General features: G+C 38.3%; 2 protein-coding genes across 2 annotated transcripts; both read right to left on the minus strand.

The window, feature by feature from the left end:
* Positions 1 to 8,958: 8,958 nt before the first annotated feature.
* LOC127637387 (deleted in malignant brain tumors 1 protein-like) lies at positions 8,959 to 21,997 on the minus strand. The gene is made up of 21 exons (XM_052118419.1): positions 21,893 to 21,997; positions 21,149 to 21,463; positions 20,712 to 21,014; positions 20,290 to 20,601; positions 19,903 to 20,205; positions 17,766 to 18,080; positions 17,132 to 17,434; positions 16,739 to 17,053; positions 16,287 to 16,598; positions 15,837 to 16,151; positions 15,078 to 15,401; positions 14,667 to 14,984; positions 14,282 to 14,578; positions 14,020 to 14,091; positions 11,511 to 11,825; positions 11,031 to 11,255; positions 10,796 to 10,894; positions 10,511 to 10,570; positions 9,715 to 9,777; positions 9,407 to 9,469; positions 8,959 to 9,236 (listed from the first exon to the last, which is right to left on the minus strand). The coding sequence occupies exons 1-21, from the start codon at positions 21,948 to 21,950 to the stop codon at positions 9,187 to 9,189; spliced, it is 4,737 nt and encodes a 1,578-aa protein (XP_051974379.1). The 5' UTR covers positions 21,951 to 21,997; the 3' UTR covers positions 8,959 to 9,186.
* On the minus strand, positions 21,997 to 24,718 carry LOC127637498 (scavenger receptor cysteine-rich type 1 protein M130-like). Its single transcript, XM_052118589.1, has 5 exons — positions 24,635 to 24,718; positions 23,990 to 24,197; positions 23,579 to 23,896; positions 22,340 to 22,384; positions 21,997 to 22,037 (listed from the first exon to the last, which is right to left on the minus strand). Exons 1-4 carry the CDS (start codon positions 24,716 to 24,718, stop codon positions 22,371 to 22,373), a joined length of 624 nt encoding a protein of 207 aa, XP_051974549.1. The 3' UTR covers positions 21,997 to 22,037; positions 22,340 to 22,370.
* Between the last annotated feature and the right edge of the window lie 607 nt (positions 24,719 to 25,325).

The following is a 25,325-nucleotide window of genomic DNA, read 5'->3' on the forward strand; positions in this document are numbered from 1 at the left end:
GAACACATTTTTATTTTTACATTTTGTTCCATAACTCTTGGGCGTAAGGACTAGGAACAACAATATTTTTAGAATACCATAACATTTTTGCGCCGTCCTTTTGTTTTCCCGCTATTTTGGATTGTTTGAAATTTAAAAAAAAATGAATAAAATAAAAACAAACTAGTCCTAGGCCGTTCGCCTGATCGCAACCAAACCAGTGCAGAAATATTCAGCAGAGTCCCAATATGAAAAGTTATCAAAGGAATTTTGAACTTTCGCTTCGTCAAATGGTAAGCCAAAATGTACATAGTGGGCGAGGCCACTTTTACTAAAATGGTTATAACTCTTGAATGGAATGAGATATTATCACCAAATTTTAAGCATCTATGATGGACGCTATAAAAAAAACAATGCAACACAGGGCACCTCTAACCCAACCCTGCCTATATGTTAAACATATAAAAAAATATCTGAATATAAAAAGGACCATTGTTGATTGATCTTTTAATATTCTTATAGTTGACAATCTTAAGTAGCAAAATGTCCTAAAACACCCCTGGAAACAATTAGATAAAATTAAACTACTTGAAAGATGTTTGGTTATAGTTGGATGAAGTATATCATGTTGGTCACACTACAGGACCCTGCAGTTAACTACCCAAATATAATCATGTTTAAAGTTATTGTCACAAACAAGAACTGTACTATTATCACATATTTTCAAATGAACAACTTTGTCACTTTAAATGTACTTACCAGAAGTGCTGAGTGTGACCAATGTGGACATATAAAGAATTGTCAGAGAGCTCTCCATCTCCCCCTACTCTACACACACTGTTAACATACACTGTAGTCAGCACTAACTTCACTGCTCCGCCTGAAAGTCTGAAGAAAAGAAGACTTATCTTCCTTAAAGTATCAGTAGAAGGGCCGTTGGTGGTTTGAGCTTCTGACATCCACCAATTACACTTCTTGTAACCTTTTAAGAGATAACAGAGGTTTTCAGTGTCAAATCAGATGAAGCATTTTCAATTTTCTCCATATATATCAAGAAAACGTCAGCAATGATGAACAGGTCTCCTCTATCTTATAAAGACATTTCACTGAAGAGTGCCACACTACACAGAGTGCTGACAAAGTCACCCTGTCACGTGACTGGTTGTGGAGAGAGAAAACACTTCAGGGTACTTACAGCATCAAAGTTTGTCGACCACATAGAAGAGATAAAAGCAGTGATATCTAACTGCTGACAACAACTCTGGCTCTGAGCTCACCAACTTGAATATGAAGATTTTCCTTATTTGAAATTCAACCAGAAATGTAAAATGTAACGGTAACACTTTATAATAATGGTACAAGAATATGAATTAAAACTTAAATTAATAATTACAAAAATAGAGCCCCAAGTCATAAAATACAACACTTCTCATGTATAAACATGCTAAGATTTATTTACTTTGGGTTTTATGTCAAAGAATTCATTAGTTTATCTCTAAGTTTTTATTGGCCCGTCGGCAGGCCCAATGAGGAAAAATTCATTATCAAAAAATGCCTTGACCAACACAAAATAGGTGTTGTTTTAAAGCTTAGAAGCTACTTTAACATGCATATAGGCATTATGACCAAAACTGAGCAAATGCTTTGAAATTAGCAGAAAAAAATCAGAAGTGTTCCGTTTTGATAATTTATTAAATATTTTACATTGTACATATTATTGTAATCTGTAAAAACTTCAAACTGATCAGATAGCCATGTGTCATTGGAATTCTCTAAAAGATTAGAATAAACCAAGCATATTTGACTCAGTCAAAAATAAAGCAAGTAATAGCTAAATGTCTTTGACATACATGTTACATTATTTCTTTTTCAAACATACCATGCTTATTAACATATGAAGTATTGCTTATAAGCTTATATCTTCACGAAAAATAAACATAAAATAAAATTAAGTATAGAAGCTGCAAACAGCACATAAGGTGCTATCTGATTAAAAACACATGAACTTTGATGAATTTCAGATGACTTAATCTGAAATTATGTAATACGTTGTCCAGCATCATGGAACACTAAACCAATGTTATTTGGATTCATTTTGCTGCCGGAGGTAGAAGTCATCCAAATATGGGCAGAGAGGATAAATATTTTATCATGTTGATTTTCTGTGTAGCAATGGTGAATTATCAGTATCCCACACACATGAATATTGTACATGCTATTTCTTACTCAAGGTGGCACTGTTGTTTCAGTGATTGCTTTAATTTAAATTTGGCATTTCTAATTGATGTAGAAACAAAATGGATTTAATCTATTGCAAGCAGGGCCGGCAGAGGCTCTGTTGGTGCCCTTGGTGAGATTTTAGATTGGCACCCCCCACAAAGTGGATAAAGTTGTTTTATTCTGAAAAAATTATCAACCGGTTTATACGATTATGGATCATGATGTGGGTCTCCCCAATTATATGTTTGGCATCCCATTCAGCACACAGATAAATAATACAGGCTGCATGACACTGATAAATAATTACTGCCAGAATAACAACCGCATACAGGTGTGAGGGACTTCAGCAAATCACAAATAAAACAAAGAACAAACGTTTTCCTCTATCAGTTGGTTTTGCTTGCGTGTCCCCTCCGTGTGAGATTGATGCGAAGATCTACTGGTATTTTACTAAAGTACATCACTGAAAATGTTTGCTTGCAGACTTGGCACTAAACAGCTCACGCAGCCACACAAAGTGGAAATGGAGTGGCTGCATCACACTTTTTGTGCCCATATTCACTGCAACAACTGTAGCAAAAATGTGAGCGTATTAGTTTCTTAATTTGTGATTCGTAGAAAAGGATTTGTGCACCTGCAATGAAGAATTTGAGAAGGTGTAACTGTTGTGTTGTGTTTGTGGGAGAGAGAAAAAAAATCTATAAGCATGCAACTCTTAAAATACATTTCTCTGTGACTTCAAATTTACTGATACACATGTGTGGCTAATCTCTACAACTACAAATAACACTGTCACAGTTGCTCATTTGATTTTCTCCAATAATACCTTCATACAAGGAATCAGAGGAAAAAAAAATAGTTTAGCCTTTATGGTTCAAGATCCAAAATTATATTTATGTTTTTGTTCGCAATAGCACCACCTAGTCTCTGAAGGATGTGGGTCTGTACGCTTGAGTAGGGGGGATTTGGAACCATCCTGCCAATTTTGGAATCTGTACGATTTACATTCTCTGACGTCCAGACACTTTTAAGAAAGACTTTTTTTTATAATAAGAAAAAAATTAACAGATACAATAGGGTTCCTGCACCCTCAGCGCTTCGACCCCTAAAAATTCAGAAGACACTGTCAGTACCGTTCTTCAAATAAATGGATATGCATTCATATACTCATTAAAGCCATACACTTAAAATAATGTATCCTGTGGCTCCCTCTGGTGGACAAAATTGTATTACAGCTTTCATAAGTCAGATAAATGGCTGATCATTAAAAATTTGCTCTTAGCCCCCCTTTCATCATAAATCAATGAAATGTATTATGATTCCTCAGAATGTCCTGTTTTCCATGTTTACATAGTTTTGTGAAATTTGACATTTGTGCCCACAAGATACAGGAATATTAGTCATAATGGGCCACACTTTTCAAATATATCAGATTGTATCTTCTAGAGAATAAAATTATTACTTTTTGCAGGCATTGTCTAGCGCTGACCTGGGCCAAATTTGGTGAAGATCTGATTAACACCCTAGCAGGAGTTAGAAAAAGTAGGATTCTCAGTAAATTAGAAATGGCAGAAACAGTTTTAAAAATGAAGTGAAACTGAGACATACATTTTTAGGACTTGGCGCAAGGATTTAGAGATAAAAAGCATTTTGATTTGAATGTGTTTGGATGCCAAGTAATTAGGAAAAAATGTAAATGCTTTTGTTATGCAACCTTAAGGCCTATTCTCACAAAACTTGGTACACAGCCTCATTTTGACACTGTATGAATATCTCAAGTTTCAAAATGCCCTGCCTTTAGATTTGATATTATTAGCTGCTGAATTAGATTGGCTGCTGGCAGCCATGTTTTTAAAGTAATAGGTGACCGTGATCATAAACATTGATGGCACCTTGGACAAAGACAATGCATGCAAATTTCAAGTGGATCAGACCAATGGTTCCATATTTAGCGCCATTTTTAGTTTTTAAATTATTATAGTGCCACCAAGAGGCAAAGGTGTGCAACATTGTGTGTGACCTCAGCATGAGGCCACACATCTTCACTAAATGTGGTGATAATACCTCAATCCGTTCAGAAGTTATAACATTTTAGAAAAATGGGCATGTCCACTACGAACATATTGGCGTACCATTTGATGATAAATCAGAATTTCAACATTCCTTTGATACATTTTCATACTGGGACTCTGCTGAATCATTCGGCACTGGTTTAGTTCCAATCGGGCAAACGGCCTAGGACAAGTTAATTTAGAATTTTTTTCAAACAATCCAAAAGATCGGGAAAACGAAGTGGCGGAGCAAAATTCTGCCAGGGGTAAAAACTCCTTGCGTCTGAAGGAATCAGACGCAAGGAATCAGATCACCCGCGCACCTTCCATACCTGGTTCCGCGCTTCCCCAAAAGCTGATGGTCCAGGAGCATGGGAAGCCGGCCACCGGCGCCAATTCATGTCCGGGAGCTGCACAGCCCAACCAACGACCGAACCTGACCATCCAACCCCCAGGCCACCAGCGTTTCGGAGGAAGACGATCCCGTCATAATCATAGAATTTCCCATCTTTTCTGCCCTTAAATATCTGATCAGGACCCCGGAATGAAGACTAGGTGGCCCACTCAGCATTGGGTGTCCACCACTTGACCGAGACAGAGCAACCCCAGCCTTGCGTCAACCCAAGCATCGAGGTATATCCAATTCCATCGGGTGAAAACTTCACCCATTTTCAAGGTTTAGTTTGGATAATTGCTCAGTGAAGACATACACCAGCTTCAAGGATTTAAAGCAGTAAGCAATCAAAGGAACCTGTCTTAGTCGGGCCCGCAGAGCAACGAGACCTGTGGGCAGGAACACAAAAATCGCTCCAGGACAGATAATCAATCTTAATAGCCAGAATGGCCCATTTGCTGAAACCCTCTAACCAACAGTTGCCTTCTAACCCTGTTCACCAGCTACAGTTGAGGGTTGAAGAGAGTTAAACAACCCATTTCCTGCACCCTGATTCTGACTCGCCAACTATCTGTTCGCTCGACTGCCATCCAATAACTTCCATCTGCGGGCGGCCACCTCACACCACCCCTATTGTCACGCCATCCAATACCTTCCATCAGTGGGCAGTCACCTCACACCACCCCTAGTGTTGCGGTACCCAAGTGACCGCGCTGACCCCACTCACTTCGGGTTAGTCTTTCGTGCACCTATACCTAGGTCGGACAACCGATTTGCACATCAGGACTGCTGCGGACCTCCACCAGAGTTTCCTCTGGCTTCGCACTGCCCAGGCATATTTCACCATCTTTTGGGTACCATTGCACACGCTCTTACTCCACCTCCACCTCGCTGTGGGCGAGACGGGCCGGTGGTGCGCCATCCTTTTCCTTCATTGCGCCGTGGGGGCTCTCTGCCGCCCTCAGACTCCTTGGTCTTTGTTACAAGACGGGTCGGGTGGGTGGCTGGCATCGCCGCGGACCCCGTGCGCCCTTTAGACATGGGCCAGTCCCCGCCCTGGCGGCACGGTGCATCTGCATTGGGAGCAGGGTCCTTGTCCCTCCGCCCTGGAGCGGCGAGCCACCTTCGCCGCTTGACCCTTACAAGCCAACCTGGAGCCGGTTGTGGCACACCAGCGTGGAGGAAGTGTGCCCAGCGGCTGCGGCCGAGCTGGACGGTGGTCCCCCGTCTCCGGCACAAGGGGGATCCGCGCACCGACTGGGCCGACCATGACCGCCGAGTTGAATCCTCCGAGCGGACCCCACCCATTTACCTCTCAACGGTTTCACGCCCTCTTGAAATTTCTCTTACGGCCCTTGTCGGTTTCGTGCTGGAATTTAGCCTTAGATGGAGTTTACCACCTGCTTTGGGCTGCATTCACAAACAACCCGACTCCGAGAAGACCGTACCCCAGCGGGGCGTTACCGGCCTCAAACAGTCCCTGGGCTAAGCCTCCATCAGAAGGACTTAGGCACCCGGCCTGCGCCCGGGAGATGGCGGTCTTCCTTATGCCGGGGATTCGCCACTGGGCTCTTCCATCTTTGCTCGTTGCTACTGAGGGAATCCTGGTTAGTTTATTTTCCTCCGCTTAGTACTATGCTTAAATTCAGAGCGTTGTCTCGTCTGATCTTGGGTCATAAGCTGAGCCGTGGTGGCGGCTGCCCTCGAGAGGGACTGGCCTGGGGCGGCGCATGCCAAAGACTGGATGCGAGTGGGGGATGAGACGACGCAGCGAGGCCGTGGTCGCGCTGGAGGTCGCTCAACCCTCACCGGCCGCCAGCAGCACGCCGTGAGTACGGGTGACCACACTCAGAGGGGACGAACTAAATTATACAAACTAAATATACGAGCGTATCCTAAAATAAATGTAAGACAATGTTTCCAGGACAAATGGATCTGGATCAACCGTAGACAGAATGTCGATAAATTCAGTCTATAAGCATTTATAGGCCAACTTTTTTTTAAATGAACACGAAATCTGAACAAACTGAACTTATTTGCGCACACACAAAAAATTATCATTGTTGTTATATTATAATAATAATTATAGCAATAAGATAATAATGACTTCTTAAATATTCTGAAATGGTAATACAAACAGAATAAATCTGGATGCAAAGAATTACATTTATTCAATGAAAATTAATTTTTTAAAGACTGAAAATACATTAATGGTATTTTATTATCAATTGATATCAAATTAATTGATAATAAAAATGTATGAATATATACAGATACTTGCGTTATTTTAAATATATAGAGTATAGGCCTACTGTCTAATATATATATATATATATATATATATATATATATATATATATATATATATAGTATTTAGTTATCTTTACATATATAATACAATATAATCATATATTGATATAAATATGTACATTCTTTCTACATTGAATTATTGTTATTTGAGGGGCTTTCTCAGCAAATATTTGTACATGCGATTAATTAATCGGGACACCGTGTAATTCATTCGATTAAAAATTAATCGATTGACAGCCGTTATATATATATATATATTCAGATAACTAAAATGCGTTACATTCTTGCAGCAGAAGAGTTAATCATTAATAGCCTAAGACAATACAAAAAGCAGCTTTAAGATACAATGTATTGTTTACTACCATATTATTGATCATAAGCTAAATCATTGGCATACAGTTCACAGCAATCCATTTCACAAGTGAATTTGTCAATCAGTTAGACATGCTTGTGTAGCGTCTCTGGTGCATTGCATCATAAACATAGTGGTGTAGTTTGAGGGATTAAGGGGAGCTAGTGAACCTTAGTGCACACCGCAGTGCAATGGAGTGGAGATCACGGGAAATTGATGGGGCGATGAAGTGACACACCAAAGTGTTGGAGAGGAGAACTGCGTGGAAAGTAGCTGGGATGAAGGAGCTCGGATTGGAGATCGCGGTAACTTGATGATGGAGCACTGGAGTTAAGAGCTTGAACACGCCGGAGCGTTGGAGAGGAGCATCTCGTAGAACGTTGCTGGAACGAAGGAGCGTGGAGCTCTGGACGAAGACCAAGAAACGTCTAGGAGTGGAAGCAGGTAAGTGAGTCTATGTTCAACGTGTGAGACCAGACAAAGAGTGAATGGAAAGTGGAGCTTATATTGTGTGAGGCAGATTGATGTGGGAACAGGTTTCAGGTGCGGGTGATTAGTACTCTGGAGAGAGGGAACGTGGAGTGTAAGTGCTGGGAGTGTCAGGCGGAACTGTTACATCTCTTTCCATTTTTGCAGAGGCCTGGTGGTGTAATGCATACATTTGGAACTGCAATGTTGGAAATAGTGCTGTGTTGTATGTGCCCTGCACCATCAAAAACACAACGATTGTCAAAATCAACATTCAGAAATGTCTGTGATTCCATGTACAAGTGGCTTCTAGAAGATATTATGGTGTATTTCTTTGAAGGCATGATGTGTTTCTTTTAATTAGTTGTATTCTGACATATATCTTTGATGTATTTCTTTTAATTAGTTATATGCTGACATATATCTTTAAAATGTATGGTGTGTTTCATTAAAATACATGATGTATTTCTTACATAAATACCTTTAATAAGTTAGGTATCTCTTATATGATATATTTCTGACATGGTGTGTTGCTTTAATGAGTTGGATGTATGATGTATATCTTTAGCGCGTGTATTTTCTTTCATTAATCAAATTATATTGTGTATGAGCAAACGAAGCCACCTCATTATGAGGGTACACTGGAATGTAGGTGAAAGGTAAAAGGTATGTTATGAGGAAAAGCTGTTTGTCTCTTACACAAGTGATTCTAAATCAACGTGCCCTTTGCATAAACTGTGACATATGCCCAAGATATGAGAAGTTGCCAGCTGCATATGGAAGATATATGTTTTTTAAAAATAGACAGGCGAGAGATTTTCCACCAATATTTAATTAACGAAGGACATAAAACATATTGGTGGCGAAGGAAAAGACAAGGGCAGTGACCCCATTAGTCAGAGATAGTGGGTAAAAAGATAACAAAAGGTATATAACTGAGAACTTAGGATGATGTAGTCAGAATGGACAGCTGACCGGTCTCAAGTTTGTTGGTGTTCAATAAACTACAACTTTGGCATCTGGAACTCAAGACTCTTTTACTCAAGTTTTCTTGCATCTTAGAGAAGTTCTTCGCGATTTTCCAAGACAATATCTCAAGATTTCCAACATCTTCATTGCATAGATCCTCATTCTATAATCATGAAACTATTCAAACATTCATTTATAAGTAGTATGTTTATTGATTTAAAGCGAAGAGGAAAGAGAAATTAACATTTTCAAAAGTCCATGAAAGCAAGACATTTTTCTGGATGTCAAAAGAAAATCAGCTAAATACAGTTGATAATTTTGAACACATTAAATGTAATATAAAACATTGCTGGATTGCAATTGAAACTTGTATATAAGATCACTTAAACTCATTCCATTTCCAAAAGCTGTAAAAAGATTTGAGGTTGTGTGTGATTCCTGAGTTATACAGTCCCTCCATGTTTGGCTGGCAAATTCCCCACATCATCATAGTCTATTATCAGAGAACAAGAACAAATTCCTGTCAATACATCATTAAAAGCAACATAATAAACAGACTCATATTTGCATTCAATTTAAATGATCTTTTCTAATTACATAAAATTATTATAAAATCTAAACAGAAATTATTCAGTGTGACAAAACGGTTTACAAATGACCTACCAAACAGGTTTCTCACATCTTCACTGACATTCCTCACATCATCGTACTCATCCTGAACTCCCTCTGAAACAAAATGTGTCTATAATTATGAAAATGAACAAAATCTCACATTGCACTTTGTAATACACTAATAAGGACATCATCACAAATAAAATACTTTACATGCAGATATTTTCTATAATGTACTATATACTACCATACTTTATTTAGCTGCTATAATTTTGACAATAGATCACTGCACCAGACTTCAGTCTTGACAGGTATAATTTAAAGTTTAATATAGTCTGAATACAAATCTAAACATGCACCTATTTTATTATTGGAGAACTGTCGCATGATCACAACATCATCATAGTTTTCTGGTATGTCATCTACAAAAAAATACAGAAATAGATTCATTAATGCACAATATATATATTTATATATATATATTTATAGGTATCTAGTGTGTCTTGTTGCTCTTCTAAATGAGTTCAAAGGAGAGAGGAAATATACAGACACTATTAAAGCTTTTCAAAGTTCATGTTGTTTAATTAACTGTAAGTGAAATCCCTGTGATCAGTTTACAAAGGCACTGAACTTTTGGGACTTTAGTGGTGATGACGTCATCATAATGTTCAGATGAGTCTCCTACTGCAGATTTAGCTACAATCAATCAAACAAACAAACTCTCAGGTCAAACTTCATTTTAAATATTCGATATACTGTATATTATATATCATACAAATATTTTTCATACTTTATTTGTAACAATGAACAAAATTAGTGTGCTCAAATTATATGGTTACACTGAAAAAATATCAGCAATGATAAATAACTATTTAAAAGGAAATATTCACATTAAAATTATGTGACACTAAATTAAGTATATCCTGCTGCAATGACTGAAGAATGTGGCCGATAAAACAGAAGCAAATGTGGATTATCTAAAGTATGTTAGGAAATTGCTTGATCTTTTTATTATTATTATTATTATTATTATGTGTTAAATGGTATACAGTACAGTATATAAAGGAAACATTCATGTTAACTTGCAAGTAAATGTTTTAATTCATTGCACAAGTTTGTATGAAACAAAATGTAACATCACTTCAGTCTTCTAACCTGAAAGAATCTCATCAGCATCATCATACCCAGAATGCAGTTCTTCAGAAGGGACTCTTCCTGTTATTGGAAAGCAGAACCATCAGAAACATTCACAATTACAAATCAGCACACAACACTGTTTAGTCACAAACTCATACCATTATTCATCCTTTTTATATTATTCAAACACATTGATCTGCAAATCTGTTATTAATCAGTTAAATTGTCTCACCCCTCTCTGAATGAAGTAATTAGTTCTGTTCATCTCTACAAATCAGGCGCTATACTTTCAGACTGACTGACCTCTCTGAGTGATGCGTTTATCTTTATTTGTAATGAGTCCGTGATTAATCTCCTCATAAACCGCTTCAGTCTGAGTCTTGTGTCTTCTCTTGGAAAGAACTATGAGTGAAGACAGACAAACCTGCAGTGAGCTCACAACACATGACTGATGACACAATGAATAAAACACAGTAAAGTTACAATCTAGTTTTCATTGTGTTTGAAATGAACTACTGTAGTATGTGATCTGTCGTACCTCTCCTCATCACTCTGTTCTGCTGAATCAGTATAATGAGTGGCAGTAAGAGCAGTAAGAGCACAGCTCCCAATACAATCAAAACCACAAGAGGGATGGAGAGAGAAGATGCTGGAGGAGTTTGTGGACGAGTGATCAGTGAGGACAGAGATTGTGTCACATCTGTCTGTGAAACTGGAGGAAAAGTTGATGTTGTTGGGGCAGGAGTCGTGGACACAGACAAATCTGTCAGTTATAAAAAACAAAATTAATCTCAATCTGAAATCACAATCAAATCATGCTAATTAAGTGTTTGAATAAATACATTTAAATAACACTGAAATTAAATATATGGGATAAATGTTTCTCTGATATTCAGTTTTCATTATTTTGAACACATAAATCCATTTCATTAGCTATAAAAATTAATAAATAATACCATTTGTGTAAACCCTTCTAAAGGGATGCAAGTCTTTTTGAATCACAGTGTTGTGCTCTCACCTGCACAGGTGAGTCCAGCATCCTCTTTGTGTGAGCAGTCTGTGTGGTTATTCAGGGAGAGAGGACAGTCCCACAGGTGAATCTCATTCCCTCTGCACTCGACTCTGTTCAGCCACACAACACCTTCACCAGCACCAAAGGCTGCATTCCCATCAGCACTCAGTGCTGCTCCACAACCCAGCTGCCTGCAGACCACCTGAGCATCCCTGATGTCCCACTGATCATCACAGACTGAACCCCACACAGCGTTATGATACACCTCCAGTCTCCCCGAGCACCGGCCCTTCCCTCCACTCAGTCTCAGAGGAACATACTCTAAAATTTTGGGAAAATCCAAATCTCTTTGTATTTTTTCTCTTATTTGTTTGTTTGATTGTGTTTGTCGCTTCCAGATTCTTTTGTTACTGAAAGCTGAATGAAGTTCTGTTCATATAAACTGTATCACAATTTGGAAAGAATGTGGCATTGTAATATGGAAATGCAATGCGGTCAACAAACCCGGAACTACTTCAAAGCTGTGCATTTACACAAAACAAATCAACATTTTGTAAATTCTGTCAACCAATCAGAATCAATAATTAAAAAATATTGTGGCATAAGTTAATACATTACACACACACACACACACACATATATATATATATATATATATATATATATATATATATATATATATATATATATATATATATATACTACCATTGAAAAGTTTTGAAACACTTGACTGAAATGTTTCTCACAATCTTAAATGCTTAAATTATTGAAATGAGTTTTGTAGACAAAAATATAATTGTGCCACCATATTAATTGATTTAATTATGAAACTAAAATTTTATTAAAAAAAGTTTTTGAAATGGATAATTTGGACCAAATAATAAAGAAAAGCAGCCAAAAAGTGCCCAACATAGATGGGAACTCCAATACTGTTTAAAAAGCATCCCAGGATGATTCCTCAAGAAGTTGGTTGAGAAAGCATCAAGAGTTTTTCTGTTTTATTACATTATTACATTTAATCTCATTATTTCATATTTGTATTAATTTTATTAATTTCTGTCAAGTAAATTGTCTACAAATCATATGATTTAAGTAATTTTCCATCTGCTGGATCTCACTACACCAATATATATATATATATATATATATATATATATATATATATATATATATATATATACATACACTCACCTAAAGGATTATTAGGAACACCATACTAATACTGTGTTTGACCACCTTTCGCCTTCAGAACTGCCTTAATTCTACGTGGCATTGATTCAACAAGGTGCTGAAAGCATTCTTTAGAAATGTTGGCCCATATTGATAGGATAGCATCTTGCAGTTGATGGAGATTTGTGGGATGCACATCCAGGGCACGAAGCTCCCGTTCCACCACATCCCAAAGATGCTCTATTGGGTTGAGATCTGGTGACTGTGGGGGCCATTTTAGTACAGTGAACTCATTGTCATGTTCAAGAAACCAATTTGAAATTATTTGAGCTTTGTGACATGGTGCATTATCCTGCTGGAAGTAGCCATCAGAGGATAGGTACATGGTGGCAATAAAGGGATGGACATGGTCAGAAACAATGCTCAGGTAGGCCGTGGCATTTAAACGATGCCCAATTGGCACTAAGGGGCCTAAAGTGTGCCAAGAAAACATCCCCCACACCATTACACCAACACCACCACCAGCCTGCACAGTGGTAACAAGGCATGATGGATCCATGTTCTCATTCTGTTTACGCCAAATTCTGACTCTACCATCTGAATGTCGCAACAGAACTCGAGACTCATCAGGCCAGGCAACATTTTTCCAGTCTTCAACTGTCCAATTTTGGTGAGCTATTGCAAATTGTAGCCTCTTTTTCCTATTTGTAGTGGAGATGAGTGGTACCCGGTGGGGTCTTCTGCTGTTGTAGCCCATCCGCCTCAAGGTTGTGCGTGTTGTGGCTTCACAAATGCTTTGCTGCATACCTCGGTTGTAACGAGTGGTTATTTCAGGCAAAGTTGCTCTTCTATCAGCTTGAATCAGTCGGCCCATTCTCTTCTGACCTCTAGCATCAACAAGGCATTTTCGCCCACAGGACTGCCACATACTGGATGTTTTTCCCTTTTCACACCATTCTTTGTAAACCCAAGAAATGGTTGTGCGTGAAAATCCCAGTAACTGAGCAGATTGTGAAATACTCAGACCGTCCCGTCTGGCACCAACAACCATGCCATGCTCAAAATTGCTTAAATCACCTTTCTTTCCCATTCTGACATTCAGTTTGGAGTTCAGGAGATTTTCTTGACCAGGACCACACCCCTAAATGCACTGAAGCAACTGCCATGTGATTGGTTGATTAGATAATTGCATTAATGAGAAATTGAACAGGTGTTCCTAATAATACTTTAGGTGAGTGTATATATATATATATATATATATATATATATATATATATATATATATATATATATATATATATATATATGAAAAGTTGTATTTCTCATTAAACTGAAATAAACCTACTTGTACAGTGTCTCTGGTTTGGAGCTGTAGAACATGAAAGATGACTTCGAGGCGATTCATCGTTTTCATTTTCTGTGATTATAATAAGATTAAATTGAGAAATTCTATGTAAAAAAAAACTGTAAACACTTAGGCTAAATATTCAATTGTTGAGTGCTTTTAGTTAAATAAAAATGTCCCCTATTTGCCCAAAAACTTGCAGTTATTTGTGATCTGAAAAAGTTCAAAATATTTACAAAAATCTAAATAAAACTAAATTTACCTGAGCAGGTTATATGAGCCACCTCATCATGATGACAGTTATTCTGTCCCCAGGTTGAAGATGGACACTGCCACAGATTTGAGTCATGTGGACGACATTTTAATTGATCCAGCCAATTTGATTTTAGTCCTTGTGAGTTACTGGGGTCACTGGCAGATCTTCCACAGTTCAGCTCTTGACAGATCAGACTCGTTGTGTCTCTGTCCATCTGGTTCCAGCATACATTACCCCACGATCCATTGTAGAAAACCTCCACATTCCCTTCACAACCATCAGTTAGTCTGATCTCTTTGAAGTCTAAATAGAAATAATCAATCAAATAAAAATAAAAATCCAACAATTGAAAAAGCTATTATGAATATTTGAATTCAATTCGACATTTTACCTGAGCACACAACTCCTACATCCTCCTTGTGTTGACAGTCATGTTTTCCCCAAACCTGAGAAGAGCAGTTCAACAGGGACGTCTCATTCCCCTCACAGTTCACCTCATCCAGCCATATGGGTCCAGAACCAGGACCAAACCAGGCTGGTACCTGCTGGTTACTGAGGGCCACTCCACACTGCAGCTGTCTACACACCACATGGGCATCTTTAATATCCCAGGAGTCATCACACACTGTCCCCCATGAGCCGTTGTGAAAAACTTCCAGCCTCCCTGCACAGTCTCCTCCAGAACCCACCAGCCTGATGGACCCACGACCTGAGATCAGATACACAGAGAGACAGAAATGCTTGTTGATTCATATTAATCTATTGTCAGAGAATGAAAATGTCCAGATATTGCTGTTCTCACTAAGGCAGGTGATTGACAGCTGTTGTGTGGAGCTGCAGTTGAGAGTTTGTGGAGAGCTGCAGTTCCCCAGATGAGCTTCACTCCCAGAGCACTGGAAGCCCATCACACACTCATGACTGTGTTCAGGACTGGATGAAGAGGAGCTGTAGAAGTTCAGCACAGAGTCACAGCCCAGCTGTCTGCAGACCACAGAGGATTCAGTGAGACTCCAGGAGTCCAGCAGAACTCTCTTCCAGACCTGATGGATGTAAACTTCCACCTCCCCCTCACACTCTCTCTCTCCAGACAACCGCACTCGCCCATCATGAAGAGCCAGAGATGAATCTGAGGGATTGATGTGACATTTAAATATTAATGGTACTATTCTACCATGTAACTTAAATTTTTTATAATAGTACTTTACTTCTTTACAAAATACTGTACTTTAAGATCACAGTGTCTACATATTTGAGTTTTTTCATATTAAATGTACATATGAAGAGCATATATTTGTCATTCAGTATTTATCTAAATGAAAAGTGTACTATGAATTTAAAAAAATATATAGACACCCAAAACTGTGAAAATTATGTAACCTTTTTCTCACCTAAATGTTGTTCCAAACCCAAAAATGGCCAAACATCTCAATTTTTATTCCACAGAAGTAAGAATGTCATACGAGTTTGGAACAACGTGAGGGTGAAATAATAATGAAAGAATTTTCATTTCTGGCTAAATTACCCTCTTAATTTCATGATTTATAGAGTGTAGTGTGCTTACTAGAGCAGATGACTCCAACATCTTGTCTATGAGAACGTTCAGCTCGACTCCATGAAGAGATGGGACATTGTGAGAGTTGTGTTTCATTCCCCTGACAATCAAACACATCTGCCCTGATTTCACCACTTCCCTCTCCAAACCAGTCCGCTTCCACAACAGACACAGCAATCCCACAATTCAGCTGTCTACAGAGGACACTGGCAGCTCTCATATCCATACATCCATCACATACGGTGCCCCACTTATTGAAATATTGACGCTCCACTTGACCAGAACAGACGTCAGGGCCATTTACCAGTCTGAGCGCTGTGTAACCTAACCACAGATCAGAGAGAATACAGTAGTAACAAGTAACAAGCAGTATAAAACAGTATGTACACATAATGCAATATATAACTCATGGATTATAATTTATAAAAAATTAAATAAATAGGGACATTGATATTTTACCAGAACACATTAGTCCCACGTTGCTAACACTGGTGCAATTATATTTGTGTGAAGACATTGAACAGAATGAAATCTGAGATTCATTTCCTCTACACTGAATCTCTTTTGTCCACATCTGACCCTCTCCTTTGCCAAAAGCAGCTGCTCCCAGCACCTGTACAGGAGCCCCACAGTCCAGCTCTCTACACACAACCTCTGCATCCTGCTGGTCAAAGGCAGCATCACACACTGAAACCCACATGTTCTCATGAAGTATCTCTAATCTCCCAGAACACAGATGAGGTCCATCAGCCAGTCTGGAACGTTTGTGACCTGTTTATATTACATCATTTTTTTAAAGGTTCTAAATGTGTGACAATGTGGATGTATCTTATATAGAGTATACTGTATAATCTGAAATAGACTTGATTTCATAGTGAATCTGGTGCAATAGTATCATTAGCATTATTCACCTGAACAGATGACCCCAGCATCAAAGTTGTGAGAACAGATAGGTAAATTCCATCCAGATGATCCACAGTTCTTTAGTGTCGACTCTGATCCATTACAAAATATAAGATTCATCCAGATTGGTCCTGATCCTGGTCCAAAATGAGCATCACTCAGAGCATCTACAGGTTCTCCACAGTCCAGTTCTCTACACACCACTGCAGCATCAACCATATCCCAGTAAACACCACACACTGTTCCCCACTGTCCTCTATGAAGAATCTCCACTCTACCGGCACAGGGACTGTTTCCATTAACCAGTCTCACATTTTTGGGGTCTAAATAAGAAAGAAATACAATGAGAGAAAAAAGGAGGGATTTCAGACATATTTACAAGACATTAATTTCATTCTTACCAGCACACAGAAGCCCCTCATCATTTTCATGGGAGCAGTTGTTTATGATTGATGGTGATCTTGGACAGAGGTGAATCTGAGATTCGTTGCCTCTACACTGAATCTCTTCTGTCCACATCTGACCCTCTCCTTTGCCAAAAGCAGCTGCTCCCAGCACCTGTACAGGAGCCCCACAGTCCAGCTCTCTACACACAACCTCTGCATCCTGCTGGTCAAAGGCAGCATCACACACTGAAACCCACGTCTTCTCATGAAGAATCTCTACTTGTCCAGAGCAACGAGAATTTCCAATAAGCCTGATGCCTGAGTAGCAAGACAAAACAAGTTTAATATATACTGCACTGTTTTCATAGAAGGCAAAACAAATGTATTTACATTATAAACTTTGATATATGCAATGATAAATAATTTCATAAACAGTGATAATCCAAATTTGTCTACATAAGCATCATAAATAAGAGAGAAACAAAAACATACTTAATAAAAACTGTTTACAATAATTTTAAAACACTCACTAGAGGCATAAACATTGTGTGTCATAACAGTGTCATAAACATTGGGTATTGAGAGCATTACATTAAATAATCAAAAGATTCATGGGGGGTTAATATAAGGCAGGTTCAGGGCAGCTCACCTGAGCAGATGACACCAGCATCTTTATTATGATCACAGTCAAAAGCACCCCAATCTACTGATCCACAGTTCTTTAGTGTGGACTCTGATCCAGTACATAATGTTCGATTCATCCAGATTGGTCCTGATCCTGGTCCAAAATCAGCATCACTCAGAGCATCTACAGGTTCTCCACAGTCCAGTTCTCTACACACCACTGCAGCATCAACCATATCCCAGTAAACACCACACACTGTTCCCCACTGACCTCTATGAAGAACCTCCACTCTACCAGCACATGGACTGTTGCCATTCACCAGTCTCACATTCACACTGTCTGTATATATTGAAAAGTAAGAATGAGAGATGGACAGAGGTAGAGAGTGAGAAACAAAGAATCACACGAAGAGACAAAACTAGTATGAAACTCAATTAATGTTCAGTCTGGACTCAGGGGACTCGACATTTTATTTACAACCTATTGCAAATAATGGTCGACGCTATTAATGCTCCATTGCAAATTGTGGCAGATATTATTTGTACCCCAACACTGGTGCAAATAATGGTTGATGCTATTAACACCCCGGTGCAAATAGTGACAGATTCTATTTACACCCCAATTTAAATACTAACAAGCAGTATAGGGGCATCACTGCAGCATGTTTATTGTGTGTGTGTGTGTGTGTGTGTGTGTGTGTGTGTGTGTGTGTGTGTGTGTGTGTGTGTGTGTGTGTGTGTGTGTGTGTGTGTGTGTGAGCATGTATTTATCACTTTGTGGGGACCAAATGTCCCCATAAGGATAGAAAACCCGAAATATTTGACGTTGTGGACACATTTTGTCAGTCCCCATGAGGAAAACAGCTTATAAATCATACAAAATTATGTTTTTTGAAAATGTAAAAATGCTGAAAGTTTTCTGTGAGGGTTAGGTTTAGGGGTAGGGGATAGAATACAAAGATTGTACAGTATAAAAACCAATATGTCTATGGAAAGTTCCCATAAAACATGGAAACCCAATGTGTGTGTGTGTGTGTGTGTGTGTGTGTGTGTGTGTGTGTGCGCGCGCGTGCACGGTTTGTGTACCGTTCCGGCCTTCATAGGTGCTCGCTAACAGCACTTGCCCCTACAGTCTGTTAAGGCTAAATGGGGGATCTTTTTGTGTGTGGTGCGCGTGTGTGTGTGTGTGCATTTGTGTGCGCGTGTGTGTGTGTGTGTGTGTGTGTGTGTGTGTGTGTGTGTGTGTGTGTGTGTCAATTTATTGTGTTTGGAGTCCCATAGAAATCGCACCCCACCCCTAAATCAAACCTATGAAAATTAACCAAGATTTTTAATAGAGTAAACATAGTTTACATTTACATTATATTACATTTGTTCATTTGACAGATTATTTTATCCAAATCGATTTACGAAAGTGGAATAATACACCATAATGATTCATATTAAGGAAACAGCAGTTCGAAAAGTGCTGAATAAAAAGTTTCAATTGAATCAGAATAACAGTATCCAAGACAGATTACAGTGCAACAAGAATATCTGAATAAATATATAAAAAATTGTTATGAGTGCTTGGTTAAATGCTCATGGAAAAGTTTAATCATGGTATTTGTAGTAAAACCATAATAACCATAAAATTAACCATAGTTATTACAGTCATGGTTACTACAATATTATGATAGTAAAACCATGGTTAATTTCTTTTAGGGTTTAACCAAACCTCTAATCAAAAGATTAATACAAATCTAGACATGATCGATGCCAGCCGCAGTAGACAGACATCACCCCTCGTACCTCAAAGAAGGGAAAGTACGCAACAGAATCTGCCCCTTACACGGATAAAACCCTTCTCTGAACCTGCCAACTGTCGACACTGCGAGGAAATCAGCCTCAATGTTAATTTTTATTTATTAGAGGTAGAATTAAAGGAAATATTAAGAGCGGAAAGAGGAAAAAGTATAGGAATAAGAGTGGGACAAAAGCAGATTTGAACCCGGGTCGAATCACACCGAATTTTTATTAATTTAAGTTTATTTGAAAATGTTCTCGAACCTGCACACATCAGTCCTAATACAAGTGAATTTAATGGGTAGGTTCATTTAAAAGAGATTTAATGGGTTAAAATGTGACTAATAAAATAAATATCTGTGTGTTGTAACTCCTACCTGCACACACCAGTCCAACGTTGTTTTCATGTGAACAGTTGTTTTCATTTGATGTTGATCTTGGACAGAGATGAATCTGAGATTCATTTCCTCTACACTGAATCTCATCTGTCCACATCTGACCCTCTCCTTTGCCAAAAGCAGCTGCTCCCAGCACCTGTACAGGAGCCCCACAGTCCAGCTCTCTACACACAACCTCTGCATCCTGCTGGTCAAAGGCAGCATCACACACTGAAACCCACGTCTTCTGATGAAGTATCTCTAATCTCCCAGAGCAATGAGAACCTCCGACCAGCCTGATGCCTGTAAAAAGAATAGAGAGCATGGAACATTTATAAAACAGAGTTCAAATACAGTTTATGTGATAAGATGAAATTTTGTGCTTACCTGCGCAAAAGACTCCAGCATCTTTACTGTGATCACAGTCATAAGGCCAATCTACTAATCTACAGTTTTTCAGTGTGGACTCTGATCCAGTACACATTGAATTATTCATCCAGATTGGTCCTGATCCTGGCCCAAAATGAGCATCACGAAGAGCATCAACAGGTTCTCCACAGTCCAGTTCTCTACACACCACTGCAGCATCAGCCATATCCCAACCTTGATCACACACTGTTCCCCACTGACCTCTATGAAGAACCTCCACTCTACCAGCACAGGGACTGTTACCACCAACCAACCTCACATTTATTATGTCTGTCAATATCAGAGAAAGAACAAGAGAGGGAAAGAGTGAATGGAGACTGAAATTTTACTATAAAATTAAATAATAATCTGCTCTGTTGATTTTTTTATTGAACTCATACCAGAACACAGCAATCCAATGATGTTGTCATGAGAACAGTTGCTTTGGATTGATGATGATGTTGGACAGAGTTGAATCTGAGATTCATTTCCTCTACACTGAATCTCTTCTGTCCACATCTGACCCTCTCCTTTGCCAAAAGCAGCTGCTCCCAGCACCTGTACAGGAGCCCCACAGTCCAGCTCTCTACACACAACCTCTGCATCCTGCTGGTCAAAGGCAGCATCACACACTGAAACCCATGTTTTCTCATGAAGAATCTCTAATTTACCAGAGCAGCGAGAATCTCCAACAAGTCGGACTCCTGAAAAAACAAAACAGTATTCTAAAAATAATATTACACAAATTCTCAAGATTATGATCCTTATGTCAACATTTTAAATAAAAACTAAATAAATAATTTAAATATAAGAATAAAAAATATCCAACAAAGTTTACCTGAGCAGATTATTCCAGCATCTCTACTATGATCACAATTGTGTATACCCCATCCTCTTGATCCACAGTTCTTTAGTGTCGACTCTGATCCAGTACACATGACTCGACTCTTCCAGATTGGTCCTGATCCTGGTCCAAATTGAGCATCACGCAGAGCATCAACAGGTTTTCCACAGTCCAGTTCTCTACACACCACTGCAGCATCAGCCATATCCCAAAATTCATCACACACTGTTCCCCACTGACCTCTATGAAGAACCTCCACTCTACCAGCACAAGGACTGTTACCATTAACCAGTCTCACATTTACACTCTCTAAATATTGAGCAAAACAATGAGAGAGAGGAATAAAGGTATAGACAGATTTTCACATTTATTAGCAGATATAGAGTTTATGACTGTTCAATGTCTTTTCTTAATTCACATGTGATTGTTGTGTAGTTGTGGAATTTTTACATTTATTTACAATGGTTATTATTATTATTATTATTATTCAGCGATCACATGTAATTAAATTAAATCATTAAAACTTATCACACTCTCATTTGTTCACACGTTATTATCATGTGTTCACATGTGAAATTCATGTGATTTTTCCATAGGTAAATACAGTACATGTGCTTGTTAATACATATCTCTGCAACAGAAAATGAATAAAGATTCATTTTAAGTGAAGGCGGAAAATGCAAGACCATAATTTATTGATAAAGTATTGAAATATTTTTTGCATTTGTATGTACTTACCAGCTCTGATGAGATATACAACTGAGGACAGTAAAATGAGTGTCAGACATCTCTCCATATTCTTCTGCTCTACTAATAGTTTGTTAATTCAGTACCAGCTTCTCCTCACTACTGATGAAACAGAAGTACAGGGGTCTTCTGAGCCCTTAATGAGAGAAAAAGATGTCAAACACCCTCCAATCACACTCACTATTACCTTATTAGACAGAACAGAGGAAACTATCAAAGAACTTCAGTGACGAATCAGAAGAGGTATTTCTGATTCTCTCCATATACATCAAAAACGTCAGTGCTGATCAGGGATTCTTCGCCCCACCCATGAAGATGCCTCACAAAGGGGAGCCATGCACACACACACACACACACACACACACACACACACACACACACACACACACACACACACACACTATATTTAGAGAAGTAGTGACTGTAGTATTGACTTACAGGATACAGGAAACACTCCAGTTTATACACATCAAAGCCAAACACCTGCAGATATGAGATAGAAGCTCTGATAACTAACTGCTAAATAACATATTGGCATGTTATTAAAACAGTAAACTCAACCATTTAAATCATTCATGATTTAAAAAATGTATAATCCAGTTTTATTAGTAAACAGACGCTTACCAAGACCACAGTATATGACCTAAACTTTTTTAAACAAGTGGGTGGCAAAATAGACTTTACAATATAAATAATAATTACTTTTTTGAAAACACATTATATATATATATATATATATATATATATATATATATATATATATATATATATATATATATATATATATATTGCAAACTCGTTTCTATTCTTTTTTTTTTTTACAATATACTTTTAACGTGAAAGTATTTCATTATTTCTCTCAGAAGATGAGGCAGAAAGACCATAAAGGTGATTAGAGTGTCATTCACCTTCTGACCAGCAGATGACGCCAATGTACAATAAACCTATTTAATTTATTAATAAGATAATTAAAGTGTATTGATTCAGATTGTTTGCTCATGTATTTCTTCCAAAGTATATGAGATCTCCTATTAGTTTTTTAACATCAGCTATATTAATTTCTTCTAGAGGGTGGCAGCAACAGACCAAGATTTATAAACCGTTTGATCTGTAACTACGAATGGGTCTAAGAATAGTTATTCTATTTATAAGTAATAATAATAATTTTAACAATAATAATAATAATAAAAACTTTGATGAACATCACTTGAATATATTTTCACGTTTTGTTCTACAACATAAGTTACACACAGTTAATAGCAAGGTATTTTTGGCCCCCTGACTGTATATTTTGACCCCTTTCATATAAAAAAAAAAATACAGTTTAGAAATTCTTGAACACGTTGGTTCAGTTAGCTAAAAATAAAGCCAAGTTGTATAACAGAAGACTGTGTCAGTGCCAGATTTGTATTCTGTTTGTATATGCATATATACATTAACAGACCACTGCTTAAACATAACAATTCTCACTGAAGAAAACCTCCATTTGATGTCTATGTGTGCACGTGCCAGATAATGTATGCATGTGCTGTTAAACAAACATTCAGTAAAGTATTTGAACTGATTCCTGTCTCCTGTCTGTGTTCTGACCGACACCCCAGGGTGAGAACTATAGCCTCCTAAGCGTCTGGGGTCCTTTCTCTCACACAGTTACTGAAAAACAATAATTATTATTACCTGAGCACATGACTCCTACATCCTCCTTGTGTTGACAGTCATGTTTTCCCCTGACGTGAGAAGAGCAGTTCGACAGGGAAGTCTCATTCCCCTCACAGTTCACCTCATCCAGCCATATGTGTCCAGAACCAGGACCAAACCAGGCTGGTACCTGCTGGTTACTGAGGGCCACTCCACACTGCAGCTGTCTGCACACCACATGGGCATCTTTAATATCCCAGGAGTCATCACACACTGTCCCCCATGAGCCGTTGTGAAAAACTTCCATCCTCCCTGCACAGTCTCCTCCAGAACCCACCAGCCTGATGGACCCATGACCTGAGATCAGATACACAGAGAGAGAGAAATGCATGTTGATTCATATTAATCTATTGTCAGAGAATGAAAATGTCCAGATATTGCTGTTCTCACTAAGGCAGGTGATTGACAGCTGTTGTGTGGAGCTGCAGTTGAGAGTTTGTGGAGAGCTGCAGTTCCCCAGATGAACTTCACTCCCGGAGCACTGGAAGCCCATCGCACACTCATGACTGTGTTCAGAACTGGATGAAGAGGAGCTGTAGAAGTTCAGCACAGAGTCACAGCCCAGCTGTCTGCAGACCACAGAGGATTCAGTGAGACTCTGAGGGATTGATGTGACATTTAAATATTAATAGTACTATTCTCCCATACAACTATAATTTTATCATAGTACTGTACTACTTACAAAATACTGTACTTTAACATCAGTGTCTACATATTTTAGATTTTTCATATTAAATGTACATATGAAGAGCATATATCTGTCATTCAGTATTTATCTCAATGAAAGTGTACTATGAATTAAATAAAAAAATAGTCACCCAAAACTGTGAAAATTATGTAACCTTTTTCTCACCTCAATGTTGTTCCAAACCCATGAACTTAAATGGTGATTTAAGCAAAATTCTGCCAGACATCTCCATTTGCATTCTACGGAAGTAAGAAAGCCAAGAACAACGTTAGGGTGAAAAAATAATTAAAGAATTTAAATTTCTTGGTGAATTTCCCCTTTAATATCATGATTTATAGTGTGCTTACTAGAGCATACTCCAACATCTTGTCTATGAGAACGGTCAGCTCGACTCCATGAAGAGATGGGACATTGTGAGAGTTGTGTTTCATTCCCCTGACAATCAAACACATCAGCCCAGATTTCACCACTTCCCTCTCCAAACCAGTCCGCTTGCACAACAGACACAATAATCCCACAATTCAGCTGTCTACAGAGGATACTGGCAGATTTCATATCCATCCAGGGGTGTAAAGTAACGAATTACAAATACTCACGTTACTGTAATTAAGTAGTTTTCCTCAGGAATTGTACTTTTTTTTTAAGTACAGAGCAGTTTTCAAACGGACGACGAGCCGAGGAGGAGAGAATATAGTTGCAAGATACAGAAGAATAAGAAAACGTCATATTTGAAGTAAGTTAAGGTTTAGCATTATGTTTGTTTGCTGAATACATTTTATTAGATGCTGTGTGAGTTAATAAGGCTCCAATAGGCTACCAGTTAATCAGATTAGAGAGATTGTTTTGCAAATTTAGCATGACAATCCTTACGATTACATCTGCGCTAGTAATACATGCATATATCGTGCAGTATGAAAGTTACAGTATACAAATGTTTAGCTAATGTGGGGAAGTAGGATACAGCTTCAGCGAGTAAACATTTAGCAGTTTCAAATCGATTAGCTAGTTCAGTTACTTCAGTTCAGAGGGCTAGCAATG

The sequence above is a fragment of the Xyrauchen texanus genome, chromosome 45 (assembly GCF_025860055.1).
Source record: "Xyrauchen texanus isolate HMW12.3.18 chromosome 45, RBS_HiC_50CHRs, whole genome shotgun sequence".
Classification (NCBI taxonomy): domain Eukaryota; kingdom Metazoa; phylum Chordata; class Actinopteri; order Cypriniformes; family Catostomidae; genus Xyrauchen; species Xyrauchen texanus.

Coding starts and splice junctions, on each gene's coding strand:
- LOC127637498 (XM_052118589.1), bottom strand. CDS start 24,718: ATGAAACACAACTCTCACAATGTCCCATCTCTTCATGGAGTCGAGCTG. Junction 24,198..24,634: donor AGATGTTGGAGTATGCTCTA/GTAAGCACACTA, acceptor TCAATCCCTCAG/AGTCTCACTGAATCCTCTGT. Junction 23,897..23,989: donor GCTGTCAATCACCTGCCTTA/GTGAGAACAGCA, acceptor ATCTGATCTCAG/GTCATGGGTCCATCAGGCTG.
- LOC127637387 (XM_052118419.1), bottom strand. CDS start 21,950: ATGGAGAGATGTCTGACACTCATTTTACTGTCCTCAGTTGTATATCTC. Junction 20,206..20,289: donor TGCTGGAGTCTTTTGCGCAG/GTAAGCACAAAA, acceptor TTCTTTTTACAG/GCATCAGGCTGGTCGGAGGT. Junction 17,054..17,131: donor TGAGGGGCTTCTGTGTGCTG/GTAAGAATGAAA, acceptor TTTCTTATTTAG/ACCCCAAAAATGTGAGACTG.